A 16755-nucleotide genomic window follows, 5' to 3' on the forward strand; every position below is an offset into this window, starting at 1 on the left:
ATGTGAGGAAGTGTTCTGTGTTAGAGGAAGCGCTCCGTGTGAGGAAGTGTTCTGTGTCAGAGGAAGCGCTCCGTGTGAGGAAGTGTTCTGTGTTAGAGGAAGCGCTCCGTGTGAGGAAGTGTTCTGTGTTAGAGGAAGTGCTCCGTGTGAGGAAGTGTTCTGTGTGAGGAAGTGCTCCGTGTGAGGAAGTGCTCCGTGTGAGGAAGTGTTCTGTGTTAGAGGAAGCGCTCCGTGTGAGGAAGTGTTCTGTGTCAGAGGAAGCGCTCCGTGTGAGGAAGTGTTCTGTGTCAGAGGAAGTGCTCCGTGTGAGGAAGTGTTCTGTGTTAGAGGAAGTGCTCCGTGTGAGGAAGCGCTCCGTGTGAGGAAGTGCTCTGTGTGAGGAAGTGTTCTGTGTTAGAGGAAGCGTTCTGTGTTAGAGGAAGCGCTCCGTGTGAGGAAGTGTTCTGTGTTAGAGGAAGTGCTCCGTGTGAGGAAGTGTTCTGTGTTAGAGGAAGTGCTCCGTGTGAGGAAGTGTTCTGTGTTAGAGGAAGTGCTCCGTGTGAGGAAGGGTTCTGTGTTAGAGGAAGTGCTCCGTGTGAGGAAGTGTTCTGTTAGAGGAAGTGCTCCGTGTGAGGAAGTGTTCTGTTAGAGGAAGCGCTCCGTGTGAGGAAGTGTTCTGTGTTAGAGGAAGTGCTCCGTGTGAGGAAGGGTTCTGTGTTAGAGGAAGCGCTCCGTGTGAGGAAGTGTTCTGTGTTAGAGGAAGTGCTCCGTGTGAGGAAGTGTTCTGTGTTAGAGGAAGTGCTCCGTGTGAGGAAGTGTTCTGTGTCAGAGGAAGTGCTCCGTGTGAGGAAGTGTTCTGTGTCAGAGGAAGTGCTCCGTGTGAGGAAGCACTCCATGTGAGGAAGTGTTCTGTGTCAGAGGAAGCGCTCCGTGTGAGGAAGTGTTCTGTGTCAGAGGAAGCGCTCCGTGTGAGGAAGTGTTCTGTGTCAGAGGAAGTGCTCCGTGTGAGGAAGTGTTGTGTTAGAGGAAGTGCTCCATGTGAGGAAGTGCTCCATGTGAGGAAGTGTTCTGTGTTAGAGGAATGCTCCGTATGAGGAAGCGCTCCGTGTGAGGAAGTGTTCTGTGTTGGAGGAAGTGCTCCGTGTGAGGAAGTGCTCCGTGTGAGGAAGTGTTCTGTGTTAGAGGAAGTGCTCCGTGTGAGGAAGTGCTCCGTGTGAGGAAGTGTTCTGTGTCAGAGGAAGCGCTCCGTGTGAGGAAGTGTTCTGTGTCAGAGGAAGTGCTCCGTGTGAGGAAGTGTTCTGTGTTAGAGGAAGTGCTCCGTGTGAGGAAGTGTTCTGTGTTAGAGGAAGCGCTCCGTGTGAGGAAGTGTTCTGTGTCAGAGGAAGTGCTCCGTGTGAGGAAGTGTTCTGTGTCAGAGGAAGTGCTCAGTGTGAGGAAGTGTTCTGTGTTAGAGGAAGTGCTCCATGTGAGGAAGTGCTCCGTGTGAGGAAGTGTTCTGTGTTAGAGGAATGCTCCGTGTGAGGAAGTGTTCTGTGTTGGAGGAAGTGCTCCGTGTGAGGAAGTGTTCTGTGTTGGAGGAAGTGCTCCGTGTGAGGAAGTGTTCTGTTAGAGGAAGCGCTCCTTGTGAGAAAGTGCTCCGTGTGAGGAAGTGCTCCGTGCGTGTGAGGAAGTGTTCTGTGTTAGAGGAAGTGCTCCATGTGGGGAAGTGTTCTGTGTTAGAGGAAGTGCTCCGTGTGGGGAAGTGTTCTGTGTCAGAGGAAGTGCTCCGTGTGAGGAAGTGTTCTGTGTGAGGAAGTGCTCCGTGTGAGGAAGTGTTCTGTGTCAGAGGAAGCGCTCCGTGTCAGGAAGCGCTCCATGTGAGGAAGTGTTCTGTGTTAGAGGAAGTGCTCCGTGTGAGGAAGTGCTCCGTGTGAGGAAGTGTTCTGTGTCAGAGGAAGCACTCCGTGTCAGGAAGCGCTCCATGTGAGGAAGTGTTCTGTGTTAGAGGAAGTGCTCCGTGTGAGGAAGTGCTCCGTGTGAGGAAGTGTTCTGTGTCAGAGGAAGCGCTCCGTGTGAGGAAGTGTTCTGTGTCAGAGGAAGCGCTCCGTGTGAGGAAGTGTTCTGTGTCAGAGGAAGTGCTCCGTGTGAGGAAGTGTTCTGTGTTAGAGGAAGTGCTCCGTGTGAGGAAGTGCTCCGTGTGAGGAAGTGTTCTGTGTTAGAGGAAGTGTTCTGTGTGAGGAAGTGTTCTGTGTTAGAGGAAGTGTTCTGTGTTAGAGGAAGTGCTCCGTGTGAGGAAGTGTTCTGTGTTAGAGGAAGTGCTCCGTGTGAGGAAGTGCTCCGTGTGAGGAAGTGTTCTGTGTCAGAGGAAGCGCTCCGTGTGAGGAAGTGTTCTGTGTCAGAGGAAGTGCTCCGTGTGAGGAAGTGTTCTGTGTTAGAGGAAGTGCTCCGTGTGAGGAAGTGTTCTGTGTTAGAGGAAGCGCTCCGTGTGAGGAAGTGTTCTGTGTCAGAGGAAGTGCTCCGTGTGAGGAAGTGTTCTGTGTTAGAGGAAGTGCTCCGTGTGAGGAAGTGTTGTGTTAGAGGAAGTGCTCCTTGTGAGGAAGTGCTCCGTGTGAGGAAGTGCTCCGTGTGAGGAAGTGTTCTGTGTTAGAGGAAGTGCTCCGTGTGAGGAAGTGTTCTGTGTTAGAGGAAGTGCTCCATGTGAGGAAGTGTTCTGTGTTAGAGGAAGCGCTCCGTGTGAGGAAGTGTTCTGTGTTAGAGGAAGTGCTCCGTGTAGGGAAGTGCTCCGTGGGAGGAAGTGTTCCGTGTAAGAAAGTGTTCTGTTAGAGGAAGCGCTCCTTGTGAGGAAGTGCTCCGTGTGAGGAAGTGTGTGTGTTAGAGGAAGTGCTCCAGGTGAGGAAGTCCTCCACGTGAGGAGGTGCTCCAGGTGAGGAAATGCTGTGTCAGGAAGTGATCCGGGTGAGGAGGTGCTTTGTGTGAGGGAGTGTTCATTACTGATGGCTGTAGTTGCTCTAGCCGCAGCCTTACTCACCAGTCTCCAGAGGTTCTGGGCGGGCATGGAGATATTATAGTCAATGTAGCAGGAGACCTCCTGTGAATGGGGACTCAGAGGGGCTGCAACATCATGCCTAGAAAACCGAGACTGAGATTTCAGAAGGAATTCCTTGAACTCCTCTGGAAGGCACTTACTAAATCTGTCAGGGGGGAAAAGGTTGCTTTTCAGAAACAAAGCCAGCTCAGCCATAAGGGGTGGCCTGGTCCCATGAGTCGCTGCGACTGAGGACAGAGATCTTGAGGCTCAGCAATGGGAATGGACGCTAAACAGGCAGGAGGCCCTGCGGGAACATTTCCAGGGGAAAAGGACACTCTGCTGTGGAACGTTCCACCTGTTAAGACGAGCAAACCAAGTTTCGGAGGAAGGAACCGCAAGCCTAGGCCCCTGACCCGGTACTGCTGCAATGCCAGCTGGCAGTACCAATGCTACAACTTGCAGGGCTGAGCTGCCCGCTCCTGCGCCCAGCTGGCCTGGGGACGCAGCAGTTATGCCGGGAGAAAAGGCTATCAACCTTAATGTTCACGAACACCCACTTCTTTTTTTTTTTTTTTTGAGACAGTCTCACTCTGTCACCCTGGCTGGAGTGCAAATGGCGCGATCTCGGCTCAATGCAACCTCTGCCTCCTGAGTTCAGGCGATTCTCCTGCCTCAGCCTCCTGACTAGCTGGGACTACAGGCATGTGCCGCCATGCCTGGCTAATTTTTGTATTTTTAGTAGAGACGGGGTTTCACCATGTTGGCCCAGCTGGTCTCCAACTCCTGACCTCAAATGATCTGCCTGCCTGGGCCTCCCAAAGTGCTGGGATTACAGGCGTGAGCCACCGTGCCCAGCCAGGAGCACCTGGTTCCTTTAATCAGTAACCATGTTGTACCGCACCATGCACCTGGCACTGTCTAGGAGCAGCCACCCCGCTGTGAACAAGATGCGGCCCTCACAGCCATCTGGGAAACAGCCATCATGCTGGTAGGCAGAGCATGCAGCTGTGAGAGTGCCACTAATAAAACAAATGGCGGGGGACAGCACCCAAGAGGCACTTTTTGATGTGGTGACATCCCAGCAGACCCCTACATAGAGTGGGCCATGGGGGAGCCAAGTCCAAGAACATTCCCGCAGAGGGAGCAAGTGTGAAGGCCCTAAGGGGCCTGCAGGTGGTCGTTTCAGGGCTGGGAGGGAGCCAGGGTGGCGGGGGCAAAGCATGTCAGGGTCACCAGGGGCCTCGGTGGGAGAACTGAGCATGACGGGAGTCACTGAGCACAGAGCGGGCTGCTGCAAGGTGGAGAGGTCAGGCCCCAGGAGGTGGGAGTGGAGGGAGAAGTAAGGACCCCTACCTAGGGCTGGTTCTGAAGTTTGAGAAACAGGATCTCCCAATGGAATCAACATTCGATGGGAGAGGAAGGGAAGGAGCCAGGTGATGCCTCAGCTACTGGGCCCTTTCAAGGGAGAACCAGAAGAGCCAGGGCCAGTGACTGTCCCTGTGGAGGTGGGAGTCGTGGAGAGCTTGAGGTGAGTCCCGGGCAGCCAGGTGGAAGTCCAGGAGAGGCAGCCCCAGGACTGGGCCTGTGCAGAGGCGGCAAGGCCAGAGGCTCTCAGAGACTGAGAGCAACAGAGGAAGAGGAGGCAGTGGAGAGAGCAGTCGGGGAGGAGGAGGAGGGTATGATCAACTGTGCCCAGCGCCACGGGAAGGCAAGTCGGACAAGGACGAAGGACTAGGAGGGAAGAAGCCTTCACGGCTCCACTCGTGCCCCAACTTCCAGGCTTCTTGGACTCACTCATGCTTTAAGCTTCACCACTTGATGGAGGTGCGCCCCAACTCCATTCTCTGTGTAGAAAGCGGGTCAACATTCCCAGCCCGTCCTTGTACACTCGTCCACTGGGTCCCGAGCTCTCCCAGGATGGGCTGTGCTAAGTGCTTCTGTCCAGTCCTCACAGAGCCTCTGCTTCCTCTTAACCCCCTCCCTTCCGCGGCCAGGCCTGGGTCCCCTCCCAGCAACAAATGTAGATCTAAGAGCTGCTACACGTGCAGATGAGGGGGAGACACGTGGCAGTGGCCCGAGCCAGGGCTGACGTTTTGGTCTGAACAGAGAATCACAGAGGAAACCCACGGGTGCCGCAGAGCAGACGGCGGGCACACTCACGTGTTCAGGGAGCGGGTGGTCATGCCGTGGACCAGCTGCACCATGTCCCCGTGCCGCACGGGTCTCGGAGGGCTGCTCACCACCAGCTGGTGCCTGGAAGACACAGTGCTGTTGGGACCACGCAGAGCCTCGTCCCCCGGAACCAACAGCTGCACCGGAGGGACACGAGCTCTGAATTCTGATGGCCGAGACTGCCTCCCAACCCATGTGTGCCTCACATGAGGTGAACACAGGAAACCAAAGCACAGACGTTAATTGAGCTCTTTTCTGAAACCAAAGGTCACTTTCCAAATGTGATTCCACCCGCAGTCATCACACCTGCATTGCTCTGAATTTGTCTACAAACACTACAGTGATAAATGTACCATGACTGCCAGGGAATCCTGCTGAGGGGCATTCCACCAACCAAAGTGTATGAGGGGCCCGGGGGCCGAGGCTCACGCCTGGAATCCCAGCACTTAGGGAGGCTGAGCTGGGTGGACCACTTGAGGTCAGGAGTTCAAGACCAGCCTGGCCAACATGGTGAAAGCCCATCTCTACTAAAAATACAAAAATTACCAGGGCGTGGTGACACAAGCCTATAATCTTATCTACTCGGGAGGCTGAGGCAGGAGAAACGCTTGAACCTGGGAGGTGGAGGTTGCAGTGAGCTGAGATGGTACCACTGCATTCCAGCCTGGGTGACAGAGTGGGACTCTGTCCCCCCACAAAAAACGAAGAAAAAAAAAAAGCCCACTTGGGCTGCAGGTGCTGGAGTTGGGCAGGCAGCAATGGAAGGACACCATAGGGAGACAGTGACCGAGACGGCTAGAGACCTGGTTTGGGGGCAGAATCCACAGGACTGGATGTGGGGGTGAGAGCGAGGGGCGCCTCTAGCTGGGGTATGTGCAGGATGATGATACTTTTTTTTTTTCTGAGATGGAGTCTCGCTCTGTCGCCCAGGCTGCAGTGCAGTGGCCGGATCTCAGCTCACTGCAAGCTCCGCCTCCCGGGTTCACGCCATTCTCCTGCCTCAGCCTCCCAAGTAGCTGGGACTACAGGCGCCCGCCACCTCGCCCGGCTAGTTTTTTGTATTTTTTAGTAGAGACGGGGTTTCACCGTGTTAGCCAGGATGGTCTCGATCTCCTGACCTCGTGATCCGCCCGTCTTGGCCTCCCAAAGTGCTGGGATTACAGGCTTGAGCCACCGTGCCCGGCCGATGATGCTACTTTTGCAGGAGGGGGGTTCTTGTTTTTATGAGGAAGGGAGAGGGACACAGGTCGGGGCACTGGGGCTCGCCTGGAAACTCAGAACAGCTACTGAGCAGGCTGCTTACTGAGGATCTCATGACCTCCTCCCCGACCTCAGACTTAGCACTGAGCTGGCGTTCAAGGCTGTGATGGTGACTAGAGTCAGTGAGGGAGGGAAAGAAGGGGGCCCAGGACTGTGTCCCAGGGTCTTGCCTGGACAGGCCAGGACGTGAGCTCTGCTCTGGAGTCGCAGGACCTGCACTCACCTCCCGGGATCCTTTACAATCCACCAGTTATTGACGTCTTTGAAGGGGTAACAGGTCACCTGCTGCTGGTGGGAGCTGCCTCGGCCGTTCTCATATCTGTGTGAAGTCAACAAAGAGATGTATCTGGGCCAGGTGCGGTGGCTCACGCCTGTAATCAGAGCACTTTGGGAGGCTGACTTAGGATAACTGCTTGAGCCCAGGAGTTTGAGACCAGCCTGGGCAACAGAGTGACATCCCTATTTGTGAAAAAAATATAAGAAAGGGAAAGAAACGTATCTGGAAGTGGGTCATGGATCGGGCCCACAAGCCTTTCTCCTAAAGTTTCTGCAAAAGGGAAGCAGATTTCAACAAATACGACCTAGCAAGGGGTTTCAGGGAAAATGAAGATACCACAGATAAGGAGCTGAAATCAGATAATTTAGGCAGGCAGTGCTGAGGTCAGCCACAGCCACAGAGCTGGGGCCGACCCTGGGCCCCGCCACATGCCAAGTCCCTCCAGCAACACCCGGGAACCACAAAGCTCACTGGCAATCAACACCCGGGCTGCTCAACTTCCTTCTGTCTTGCAAACAGACTTCCTCAAAGAAAGGGAGAGTTGCTAAGATAAGCAAATCTATGAGCAAATAAATCTTAAAAGTAAAACCATCACTGTCCTTACATCATGGGGTAGGTGTCCTGGTGGGAATGCAGCCAGCAGGGCACAGGTTTCCCAAAGATGTTCCTCAGAGTGACCTGGGACCCAAAGGCCACCTCCAGCGGCTGACCCTGGGTGATCCGAGCTAGTCCTCCCTGAGACAGAAGCAGAAGGTTGATGAGTGAGAGACAGAAAGAAAAATGCCCCTAAGCCAGCCTTCCCGATGGCCACTCCTCCCTCTGGAGTGATGTTCAGGCTAGTGGCCATTCTTGTAATACTGGTAATGATCTACCATTTAATCACGTCATGTTACATTATAGAACCATAATGAGCGCTAAGTTTGATCAAATGCTGCCTCTGGGCCACTCAGTTCAGCCTTCCACACGCACCCTATTCAGTCCGTACCAGCATCCTATGAGGTAAGAGCAATGATGATGTCTGCCTAAGAGATGAGAAGACCAAGACTGGGGTGAGCCAAACAACTTGCTGAAACACACAGCACTATAGCACTGGCCGTCGGCAGGCTTGGTTGACTTCGGGAACCACAGTCCTGACCGCCTCTACTGATACCTTCTACCACTGCTGCGAGGTTCATAGGAATGAAGGTCACAGTTGAGTGTGGTCCTTAAGGCGGGTGAAACTGCCCAGGGTTTGTAGGACTTGACTTTAAAACGCTCCCAGCTGCGGAGCACGGTGGCTCACTCCTGCAATCCCAGCACTTTGAGAGGCTGAGGCGGGTGGATCACTTGAGGTCAGGAGTTCCAGACCAGCCTAGCCAACATGGTGAAACCCTATCTCTACTAACAAAACAAAAAAATTAACCGGTTGCAGGTGCTTGTAATCCCAGCTACTTGGGAGGCTGAGGTAGGAGAATCGCTTGAACTCAGGAGGCGGGGTTTGGGTGACAGAGTAAGACGCCATCCCCCGCTGCCAAAAAAAGAAATATGGATGTGGATACCTCATTTCTTGATTCAAGGGCTAATGTTCACTTGATGTGTTTCTAAGAAAACTGGGTCCACTATCATCTTGCTCCTCCAGTAGCCACGATGCCCACTGCTTACTTACCTCTAAGCTGGCCTGGAAGGCACTGGACATGATTTGGTCGTGGGGCCCAGAGCGGAAGAGCAGAATCAAATGGACGTAGAAGAACAGTAAGTACAGGACGACCGGGATGACCAGCAAAGCCACTGCTCGGGCAAGCAAGTGACAGAACACACAGACCTGCCAGAGATTCAAAGAAAAGTCACGCCCTACGACGTGGAAAAGTGCACCCACCTCTAAACATTATGAGCTTAGGAAAAGTTACTGAAAGACACTGGCCTCCCATACAGAGGCACGTGCAGAGGCTGACAGGCGAGGCTGCCCAGGCCTGCCTGCTTCTGAAACATTGAGGATTTGAGTCTTTTCACCAAGCACCCCCTGTGACATCCCCATCTGCCCCACACAGGCCTGCCTCATGCAGCACTGGACGTCAGCACCTACGTTGGACAAAGTCTGGTCTCCAATTAGGTGCCAGGCATGGACAGCTGCAACCACCAGCATGAGCACGTATGTGAACATACCCATGTACTTGATGCTGCAAAGACATGACAGGAATGGAGTTAACATGAGACAGGAAAACACGAGGAGGAGGAGGAGGAGGACACTGCCCGAGACCAGAGGCTTGAACTCACCCCACTGCGCAGGAACAAGCAACCCCTGTCAGTGTTAGCCAGAACCACCAGCTCAGAGAAAAAGGGCTGGAATACAAACAGAGCAGATGGAGACAGGAATAGTTCAGACACGTTTCCAAAAGGCTAGAGAAGCTCCACATTCCTCAGAGAAATCTTTCTGGGTCAGCTGGCCATGCTGAGCCCCGGGTGCAATAAGAAAGAATTCCCATCTCCCAAAGTATCTGGCCCAGCAGAATTTTTCTTTTTGCCCAGAAAATTTTGCCCTGTTAGTTTAAATTACAGAAAAAATGAAGATGTATTTATGAAGTCACAAGCCAAGGGCCAACCCCCAAAATACTAGAGGACCAAAACATATCTAGCACTAGGCGCAGAAGCTCACGCCTGTAATCACAGCACTTTGGGAGGCCAAGACGGTGGATCACCAGAGGTCAGGAGTTCGAGACCAGCCTGGCCAATATGGTGAAACTCCGTCTGTACTAAAAATACTAAAATTAGCCAGACACGGTGCTGTGTGCCTGTAATCTCAGCTACTTGGGAGACTGAGGCTGGAGAATTGCTTGAACCTGGGAAGCGGAGGTTGCAGTGAGCCGAGATTGCGCCATTACATTCCAGCCTGGGTGACAGGGACTCTGTCTCAAAAAAAAAAAAAAAGATATTTAGGGGGACAGGGACTCCGTCTCAAAAAAAAAAAAAAAAAAAAAAAAAAAAGATATTTAGCAAGCAACTCCTCAAAATGAAAAGGTACTGTCTCACAAAACAAAACAAAACAAAAAAAGGTACTGGACCATCTCAGGTCAACAAACCACCCAGAATCTCTGTTTTTGTTAATTAGGAAGACACTCCATTTTCCATACCTGTGCTTTTGGCAATTGAAGAACTTCAGGTAGGACAACACGGCCAATAGATTAAAAAATATTAACACTGATTCCAAAAGCATTAGCCTTGACTGAGTGATGAGAGCATTCTCTGTTTCAAAGAGGAAATACGTGTCAATTTTAAGGTAGCAAGGGAAAATATATGAGGATAAAAACATTCATGAAAAAACGCATACTTCAGAAGCGATACAACTATGTGGGGCTGTCGTGAATGTTAACACATTCTATAGCACAGGGCCTCTTACAGTCATCACCCAATACACATCTTTTTCATTTTCTACTGTCTTTTTTTTTTTTTTGAGTCAGGGTCTTGCTCTGTTGCCCAGCCTGGAGTGCAGTGGCACCATCATGGCTCGCTGCAGCTTTGACTACCAGGGCTCGAGGGATCCTCCTGCCTCAGGCTCCTGAGTAGCTGGGACAAAAGGTGCGCGCCATCACGCCCAGCTAAATTTTGTATTTTTAGTAGAGACAGGGTTTCGCCATGCTGGCCAGGATGGTCTCGATCTCTTGACCTTGTGTTCCACCCCCCTTGGCCTCCCAAAGTGCTAGGATTACAGGCTCACATAAGCCACCATGACCGGCTTATTTTTTTGGAGATAGAGTCGTACTCTGTCACCCAGGCTGGGGTTCACTGGCGCAGTCCTGGCTCACTGTAACCTCCACCCCCTGGGTTCAAGCAATTCTCCTGCATCAGCCTCCCAAGTAGCTGGGATTACAGGCACCTGCCACCACACCCAGCTAATTTTTTGTATTTTTCGTATTTTTAGACGGGGTTGCACCATGTTGGCCAGGCGGGTCTCAAACTCCTGACCTTGTGATCCACCCGCCTCAGCCTCCCAAAGTGCTGGGATTACAGGCTTGAGCCACCGCGCCCGACCCTTTTTTTATTTTTTGTACAGATGCAGTCTTACTATCTTGCCTAGGTTGGTCCTGAACTCCTGGGCTCGTGAGCCACCTGCCTCAGCCTCCCAAAGTGCTGGGATGATAGGTGTGAGGCACCGCGCCCGGCCTAATCTAACTTTTCATCTGCTTTAATTTCATCTGTTCATACACGTGAGCTGGAAGACCCTCCCTGAAGAGGACCCGCCGACTCACGAGTCCATCTCAGTTGGCCAAGGCCCGGGACGGGTGGAACAAGGGGAGTTATCATTTGGTCACAGGATTGGTTGGAGATGGAGGTGCCCACGTGTGCATGGACTTTGCAGCATCATCTGGGCAGTTTTCTACTGCCATACCCCGACTGCTGAGAAGAGTCTGATCCCACAATTCAGCAACCCCGTAGCCATGGGGCCAGCCTGGGAGTGGGTGACTGGCAGCGCCAAATCTGGATGAACCAGGTACACTTTTCGGTGCAGTTCACCCACCACGCCCACGTGATCTTCTGGGCCAGAGGGTCAGTTCTTCCCTGGATGACAGCAAGAACAAGTAGGGGCCCAGGTCTTACCGATAAGCATCAACAGAGCAGCTCCCATGGCGGCACAATGAGAAAAGTGGAGCTCCAGCACTATCTGGTAGGCCATGGGGACGGACAAGGCCCCCGCGAGCGCCGGCAGCAGGCGCAGGGACCACACGGGCACGTTGCTACTGTATTCTGGAAAAGCAACCACACTGCAGAGCTGACTGCACTGTGCACACACCATCTCCATGTACGGCAGCTGTGTTTTCACACAGCGCCATCACGTTCACAGACTCTAAAATGCACATTTACAAAACTGGGGACCACATCAGCAGCGCAGTGCATACACTATGGGTGAGGGCTTTACAATGAGCTTCGCATAGTCACGGAACCCGATCTCATGAAGCATAGAAAGGACTAAGGATTCTAAAATTACTGGCTTACTTATACATTTACCCTCCCTATTTTCAAAAACATTGTGGCAATGTACAAAATTTACCTGTAAAAAGATAATTGCAATCAGATGCTACATAATACGTGTACCAAAAACAAGGGCGAAAATAATGACTGTAACTAAACACTAAGGTTTTAACCAGACTTTTCAAAAGTCTTTCATTTGTATACAACCAATTTATTATTTTCTGGACTCAGATTAGTAAGGCACAGTTTCTACGGGACTAGGTATGAAAGGAAAAAAAAAAGCCACAGTTGTTAATCCCTACAAAAACCACAATCTCTCCATTCTAACCTGTGTACATTAATAAGGGAAATGAAAATTATCTTTTACCTGCTCCAATTCTGTTCCACAAAAAATGGCCATCGAATCCTCCTAAATAACCTGAAACAGAAGATTAATCAGTAACTATCCCATTCAGCAAACATTTCTAGAGTACTGTGGTAAGCAATCAACAAGATGCATCAATAATAAGTCCTGGATTCTGCCCGTAAGAGATGCACTGATAAGTTTTCAATGTATTTGAGGTCCTGAGGGGCAGGGGCTACTCTCCTAACTGATGATTCCTACCTCCCAAGGCCAGCACCATGTGGCCAAATGGCGGCCCACTGTCATCCAAGAAGAAGATTCGTTTCATGTAAAAAGAGATGTACTGCCCATAATACACTTCGTCAAAACTGGAAAAAAAAAAAACCCATGTTATATTCAATTAGAATCTTTTTTTTTTTTTTTTTTTTTTTTGAGACTGAGTCTGGCTCTGTCGCCCAGGCTGGAGTGCAGTGGCCGGATCTCAGCTCACTGCAAGCTCCACCTCCCGGGTTCACACCATTCTCCTGCCTCAGCCTCCAGAGTAGCTGGGACCACAGGCGCCCGCCACTTCGCCCGGCTAGTTTTTTGTATTTTTTAGTAGAGACGGGGTTTCACCATGTTAGCCAGGATGGTCTCGATCTCCTGACCTCGTGATCCGCCCGTCTCGGCCTCCCAAAGTGCTGGGATTACAGGCTTGAGCCACCGCACCCGGCCTCAATTAGAATCTTAACTGTAAACAAAAAGTGTGAGGATAAATGTCTATGTATTTCCAAACGACTCTGGATGGGTGATCAGCAAAGGCTGGATCTTTTGCCCCAACTGTTTCTCATCCCCAGATATGAAGATGCATACAGCATCACCCACCCACAGAGACATGGGGAATTCCCCAAGCACAGCTGGCACTCAGCATGCCTGCCCCATACAGATTCTGTCTCTCCCTCGTGTTTGATTTCGGTGGATACTATGAGCCAACCTGCTGAAAGACCTGCCGGGACACGAGGCTAATCCTGCCGCCCACCCCCACCCCCACCCCCACCAGCAGCATGTGTCTGTGGTGATCAGACCTGATGACCCAACAAAACGGTTCCAAGTATGAAAGGGAAACGTGGGAATTAACTGCAATAACATGTCTTCAATTAGGGAAAGGTGAAGATAACCAAGAAACCACCGTAAATTTCTCAGGCATGATAATACAACTGTGGTTATGTGATTTTTGTTTTTAAGAATCCTCGGCCGGGCGCGGTGGCTCAAGCCTGTAATCCCAGCACTTTGGGAGGCCGAGACGGGCGGATCACGACGAGGTCAGGAGATCGAGACCATCCTGGCTGACATTGTGAAACCCCGTCTCTACTAAAAACTACAAAAAACTAGCCGGGCGAGGTGGCAGGCGCCTGTAGTCCCAGCTACTCGGGAGGCTGAGCCAGGAGAATGGCGTGAACCCGGGAGGCGGAGCTTGCAGTGAGCTGAGATCCGGCCACTGCACTCCAGCCTGGGCGACACAGCGAGACTCCCTCTCAAAAAAAAAAAAAAAAAAAAAAAAAGAATCCTCAGCCAGGCACAGTAGCTCACGCCTGTAATCTCAGCACTTTGGGAGGCCGAGGCAGGTGAATCACAAGGTCAGGAGTTCGAGACCAGCCTGGCCAACACGGTGAAACCCCTTCTCTACTAAAAATACAAAAATTAGCCAGGCATGATGGCAGGTGCCTGTAATCCCAGCTACTCAGGAGGCTGAGGTAGGAGAATCCCTTGAAGCCAGGAGGCAGAGGTTACAGTGAGCCAAGATCGCACCATTGCACTACAGCCTGGATGACAGAGTGAGACTCTGTCTCAAAAAAAAAAAAAAAGAATTTTCATCTTTTACAGATATACCGCTGAATTATCTATGAATACAGTATGTCTAGGATTTGCTTCAAAGTAAAATCCACTGCAGGGAGGGGTCTGGCTGTGAACTGACAAGGTGAAGCTGGGTAATGAATATACTGGTGTGTGTGGGGGTCATTCATTATACTCGTCTCCCTGCTTTTGTATGTGATTGACGTTTTCCATAATAAAAGGTTAAAAAAGAACATGCAGCAGGGCGGAGTGGCTCACGCCTGTAATCCTAACACTTTGGGGGACCGAGGTGGTTAGATCATGAGGTCAGGAGTTCAATACCAGCCTGGCCAAGATGGTAAAACCCCGTCTCTACTAAAAATACAAAAATTAGCCAGCCGTGGTGGCGGATACCTATAAATCCCAGCTACTCAGGAGGATGAAGCAGAGAATTACTTGAACCCAGGAGGCAGAGGCTGCAGTGAGCTGAGATAGCCCCACTGCACTCCAACCTGGGCGACAAAGCAAGGCTCCATCTCAAAAACAAAAACAAGAACAAAAAACGGCTGGGCACGGTGGCTCATGCCTGTAATCCCAGCACTCTGGGAGGCCGAGGCGGGCGGATCACAAGGTCAGGAGGTCGAGACCATCCTGGCTAACACGGTGAAACCCTGTCTCTACTAAAAATACAAAAACTTAGCCCAGAGTGGTGGCAGGCGCCTGTAGTCCCAGCTACTCAAGGGGCTGAGGCAGGAGAATGGTATGAACCTGGGAGTCGGAGCTTGCAGTGAGCCGAGATCGCGCCACTGCACTCCAGCCTGGGCGACAGAGTGAGACTCCGTCTCAAAAAAAAAAAAAACAACAAAAAACAAAAAACACGCATTAATCAGTTAATAAAGAGCCCTGCAATAATAACAGCAATCACTTCCCATTATGACAAAAACACATTCTGAGCACTCTCAACAGTGAAGACTCACTTCCAAATCCATCAATCCTCTGCCGCCCAGACTTTAAAACTGTTACCCAAGGTTGGCAACCAGATTTTCCTCTACTGCACCCATTTAATGGGCCAAATTTCACCTGCTACAGACCCAGAAGGCAAGACCTAAAAGGTGTACTCTGCTGGGGCTGTCCTGGGGACAGACTGGCCTCTCGTCTCACTGCCAAAAACATCTATCACCAAAAAGCCAGGATTTCACTCTCTCATTTATGCTCTTCAGTAAGGCTCCCCCTATCACAAAGTACAATTCCAGATTCACCCTGGGAATAGAGTCACTTAGCTTACACCACGGCCGGCGGGTACGTGAGTCGCCACAGCCGGCTCAGTAACCCCATCCCAGTCAGGGCCACGAGGCTCAAGTTGATGTCAGCCGTCACCACTATAGGGCGCTTCAAAAATCCCCACATCTTGTAGAAAAGTGGGCTCAGGCAGATGCGCTAGAAAAGAAGGGAGAAGCCGTGGTCAATGAGGGCTCACGAGAAGCTGCAAAAGGAATCCCCAGCCACCTGGCTCCCAGACGCGCGCTGAGAGAACCACAGCAGAGCCGGGCTGCTAAGAAAGGCCTCAGTTCCTGGAGTCTTGGTTCAGGTAGACATGTGGGGTGAGGGGCACTAGCAGTGAACTCGGGCGGGAATTCAGGGGATCTCAGGACTGGACATCCACTCCTGTCAACAACTCATTCCATAAAACCTGCTGAGCACGTCTTGGGAGCGAGAACACCGCTAAGGAATGCCAGGGTTTCTCCCCTCCCTCCCCGACGACCAGGAGCCCACACCACAGCTCTCTGACCCTGGGCAGCTCCTGGGTGCCATCTCAGCTGCTCGGCCCAGGGACCCCAACCTGGCCGAGCCTCGAGGCCTCCTTATCTCTCCTCAAGGATGCATCTGTCCCCAGTGCCTCCCTGCCTTCTCTTCCAGCGGCACATCATCCCCAGGTGCTCCCTTTCTCGCCTGAAGGGTGCATTTGCACCCTCCGCCTCCACGTTCTCCTCCGGGCTTCATCTTCCCTTGAGCGCCGCTTCTCTTGAGGCTGCATCAGCCCTGGGGCATCCTGTCTCACACCAAAGCCGCTTCTGGCCGCTGGCGCCCCGCTGGCATCCTCAGGCCCCATCTACCCTGGACGCGCCTTTCCCTCCCTAAGCTGCACCTGCCTTGAGCGCCTTTCTCCCAAAAGGTCCCACCTGTCCTGGGAATACCTCCTCTCCTGGTAGGCCCTTCTTCCCCACAGGCCGCACCTGTCCCGGCCACCAACTCCCGAGGCTGCGTCGGCCCCAGCTCCGTCCTCACCCTGAGGCTGCACCCGCAGCACACTCTTCCTCCCTAGGGCTGCACGCGCCGCGGATTCTTTCTTCGGGGCTCTGTCGGCCGAACGCCGCACCTGCCCGGGCCGGAACCCCGCCCCCGGCTCCGGCAAGACTTGGACGCCCTCGTCCCGCACTGACTCTCCCGAGTCCGGGCTGGGCTGTCGTCCCCGGTGTCCCCAAACGTACCCGCGTTTCTCCGAGTCCAGGCAGAGCCGCTCCCGGCGCCGGGCAACGCCTCGGAACCGTCCTACTGGGCCGACGGTTGGGGGTGAGGCCGCTCAGCACTCCACACCGCCCGCCGCCGTGCTCGACGTTCGATTCACCGCGCCTGCGGGGTCCGGCGGGTAGCAACGCGCGTGCGCACTGGGCGAGGGTGACGCGCGTGCGCAACGGGCGAGAAGCAGGTGTGAAACGCGGGAGTTCGCCTCCCTCGGGTGCTACTGCTTTGTGTGCCAGGATTTCTGTGTACTCTAAGCAGACATGCAGCTTTTTAAAAGCGCAGTGGGCTCCCACCCATCTTCTGCTCCTTGCTTTTTCATTCCATCTGGGCGCGATCTTAAATCTGCGTCTGCACAACGGCGTTCTGCCGGCGCGCCAGTTTGCTCCTAGTTCTTTTTTTTTTTTTTTTTTGAGACGGAGTTTCGCTCTTGTTGCCCAG

At 52.5% G+C, this 16755-nt stretch overlaps 1 protein-coding gene across 17 annotated transcripts in view; it reads right to left on the minus strand.

Annotated features, from left to right (window-relative positions):
- POMT1 (protein O-mannosyltransferase 1) overlaps positions 1-16413 on the minus strand; it is a 24269-nt gene extending 7856 nt beyond the window's left edge. For 3 of the 17 annotated variants that reach the window (XR_012424237.1, XM_065530916.1, XM_065530911.1), the window contains exons 1-13: positions 16284-16413; positions 15080-15231; positions 12244-12350; positions 12007-12057; positions 11268-11414; positions 9803-9914; positions 8949-9014; positions 8758-8851; positions 8341-8496; positions 7300-7430; positions 6642-6737; positions 5147-5239; positions 2987-3083 (exon numbers count right to left, since the gene is read on the minus strand). Coding sequence is in view for 14 of the 17 variants with exons in the window: in XM_065530916.1 (XP_065386988.1) it covers positions 2987-3083; positions 5147-5239; positions 6642-6737; positions 7300-7430; positions 8341-8496; positions 8758-8851; positions 8949-9014; positions 9803-9914; positions 11268-11414; positions 12007-12057; positions 12244-12350; positions 15080-15201 (1272 nt within the window). In the remaining 3 variants the exon portion in view is untranslated. Of the gene's footprint in view, positions 1-2986; positions 3084-4339; positions 4831-5146; positions 5240-6641; positions 6738-7299; positions 7431-8340; positions 8497-8757; positions 8852-8948; positions 9015-9802; positions 9915-11267; positions 11415-12006; positions 12058-12243; positions 12351-15079; positions 15232-16028 lie in introns of those variants that run through there. The other 14 variants (XR_012424238.1, XM_065530912.1, XR_012424239.1 and 11 more) reach the window with 13 other exon arrangements.
- Between the last annotated feature and the right edge of the window lie 342 nt (positions 16414-16755).

Source organism: Macaca fascicularis, chromosome 15 (assembly GCF_037993035.2).
Source record: "Macaca fascicularis isolate 582-1 chromosome 15, T2T-MFA8v1.1".
Lineage (NCBI taxonomy): Eukaryota > Metazoa > Chordata > Mammalia > Primates > Cercopithecidae > Macaca > Macaca fascicularis.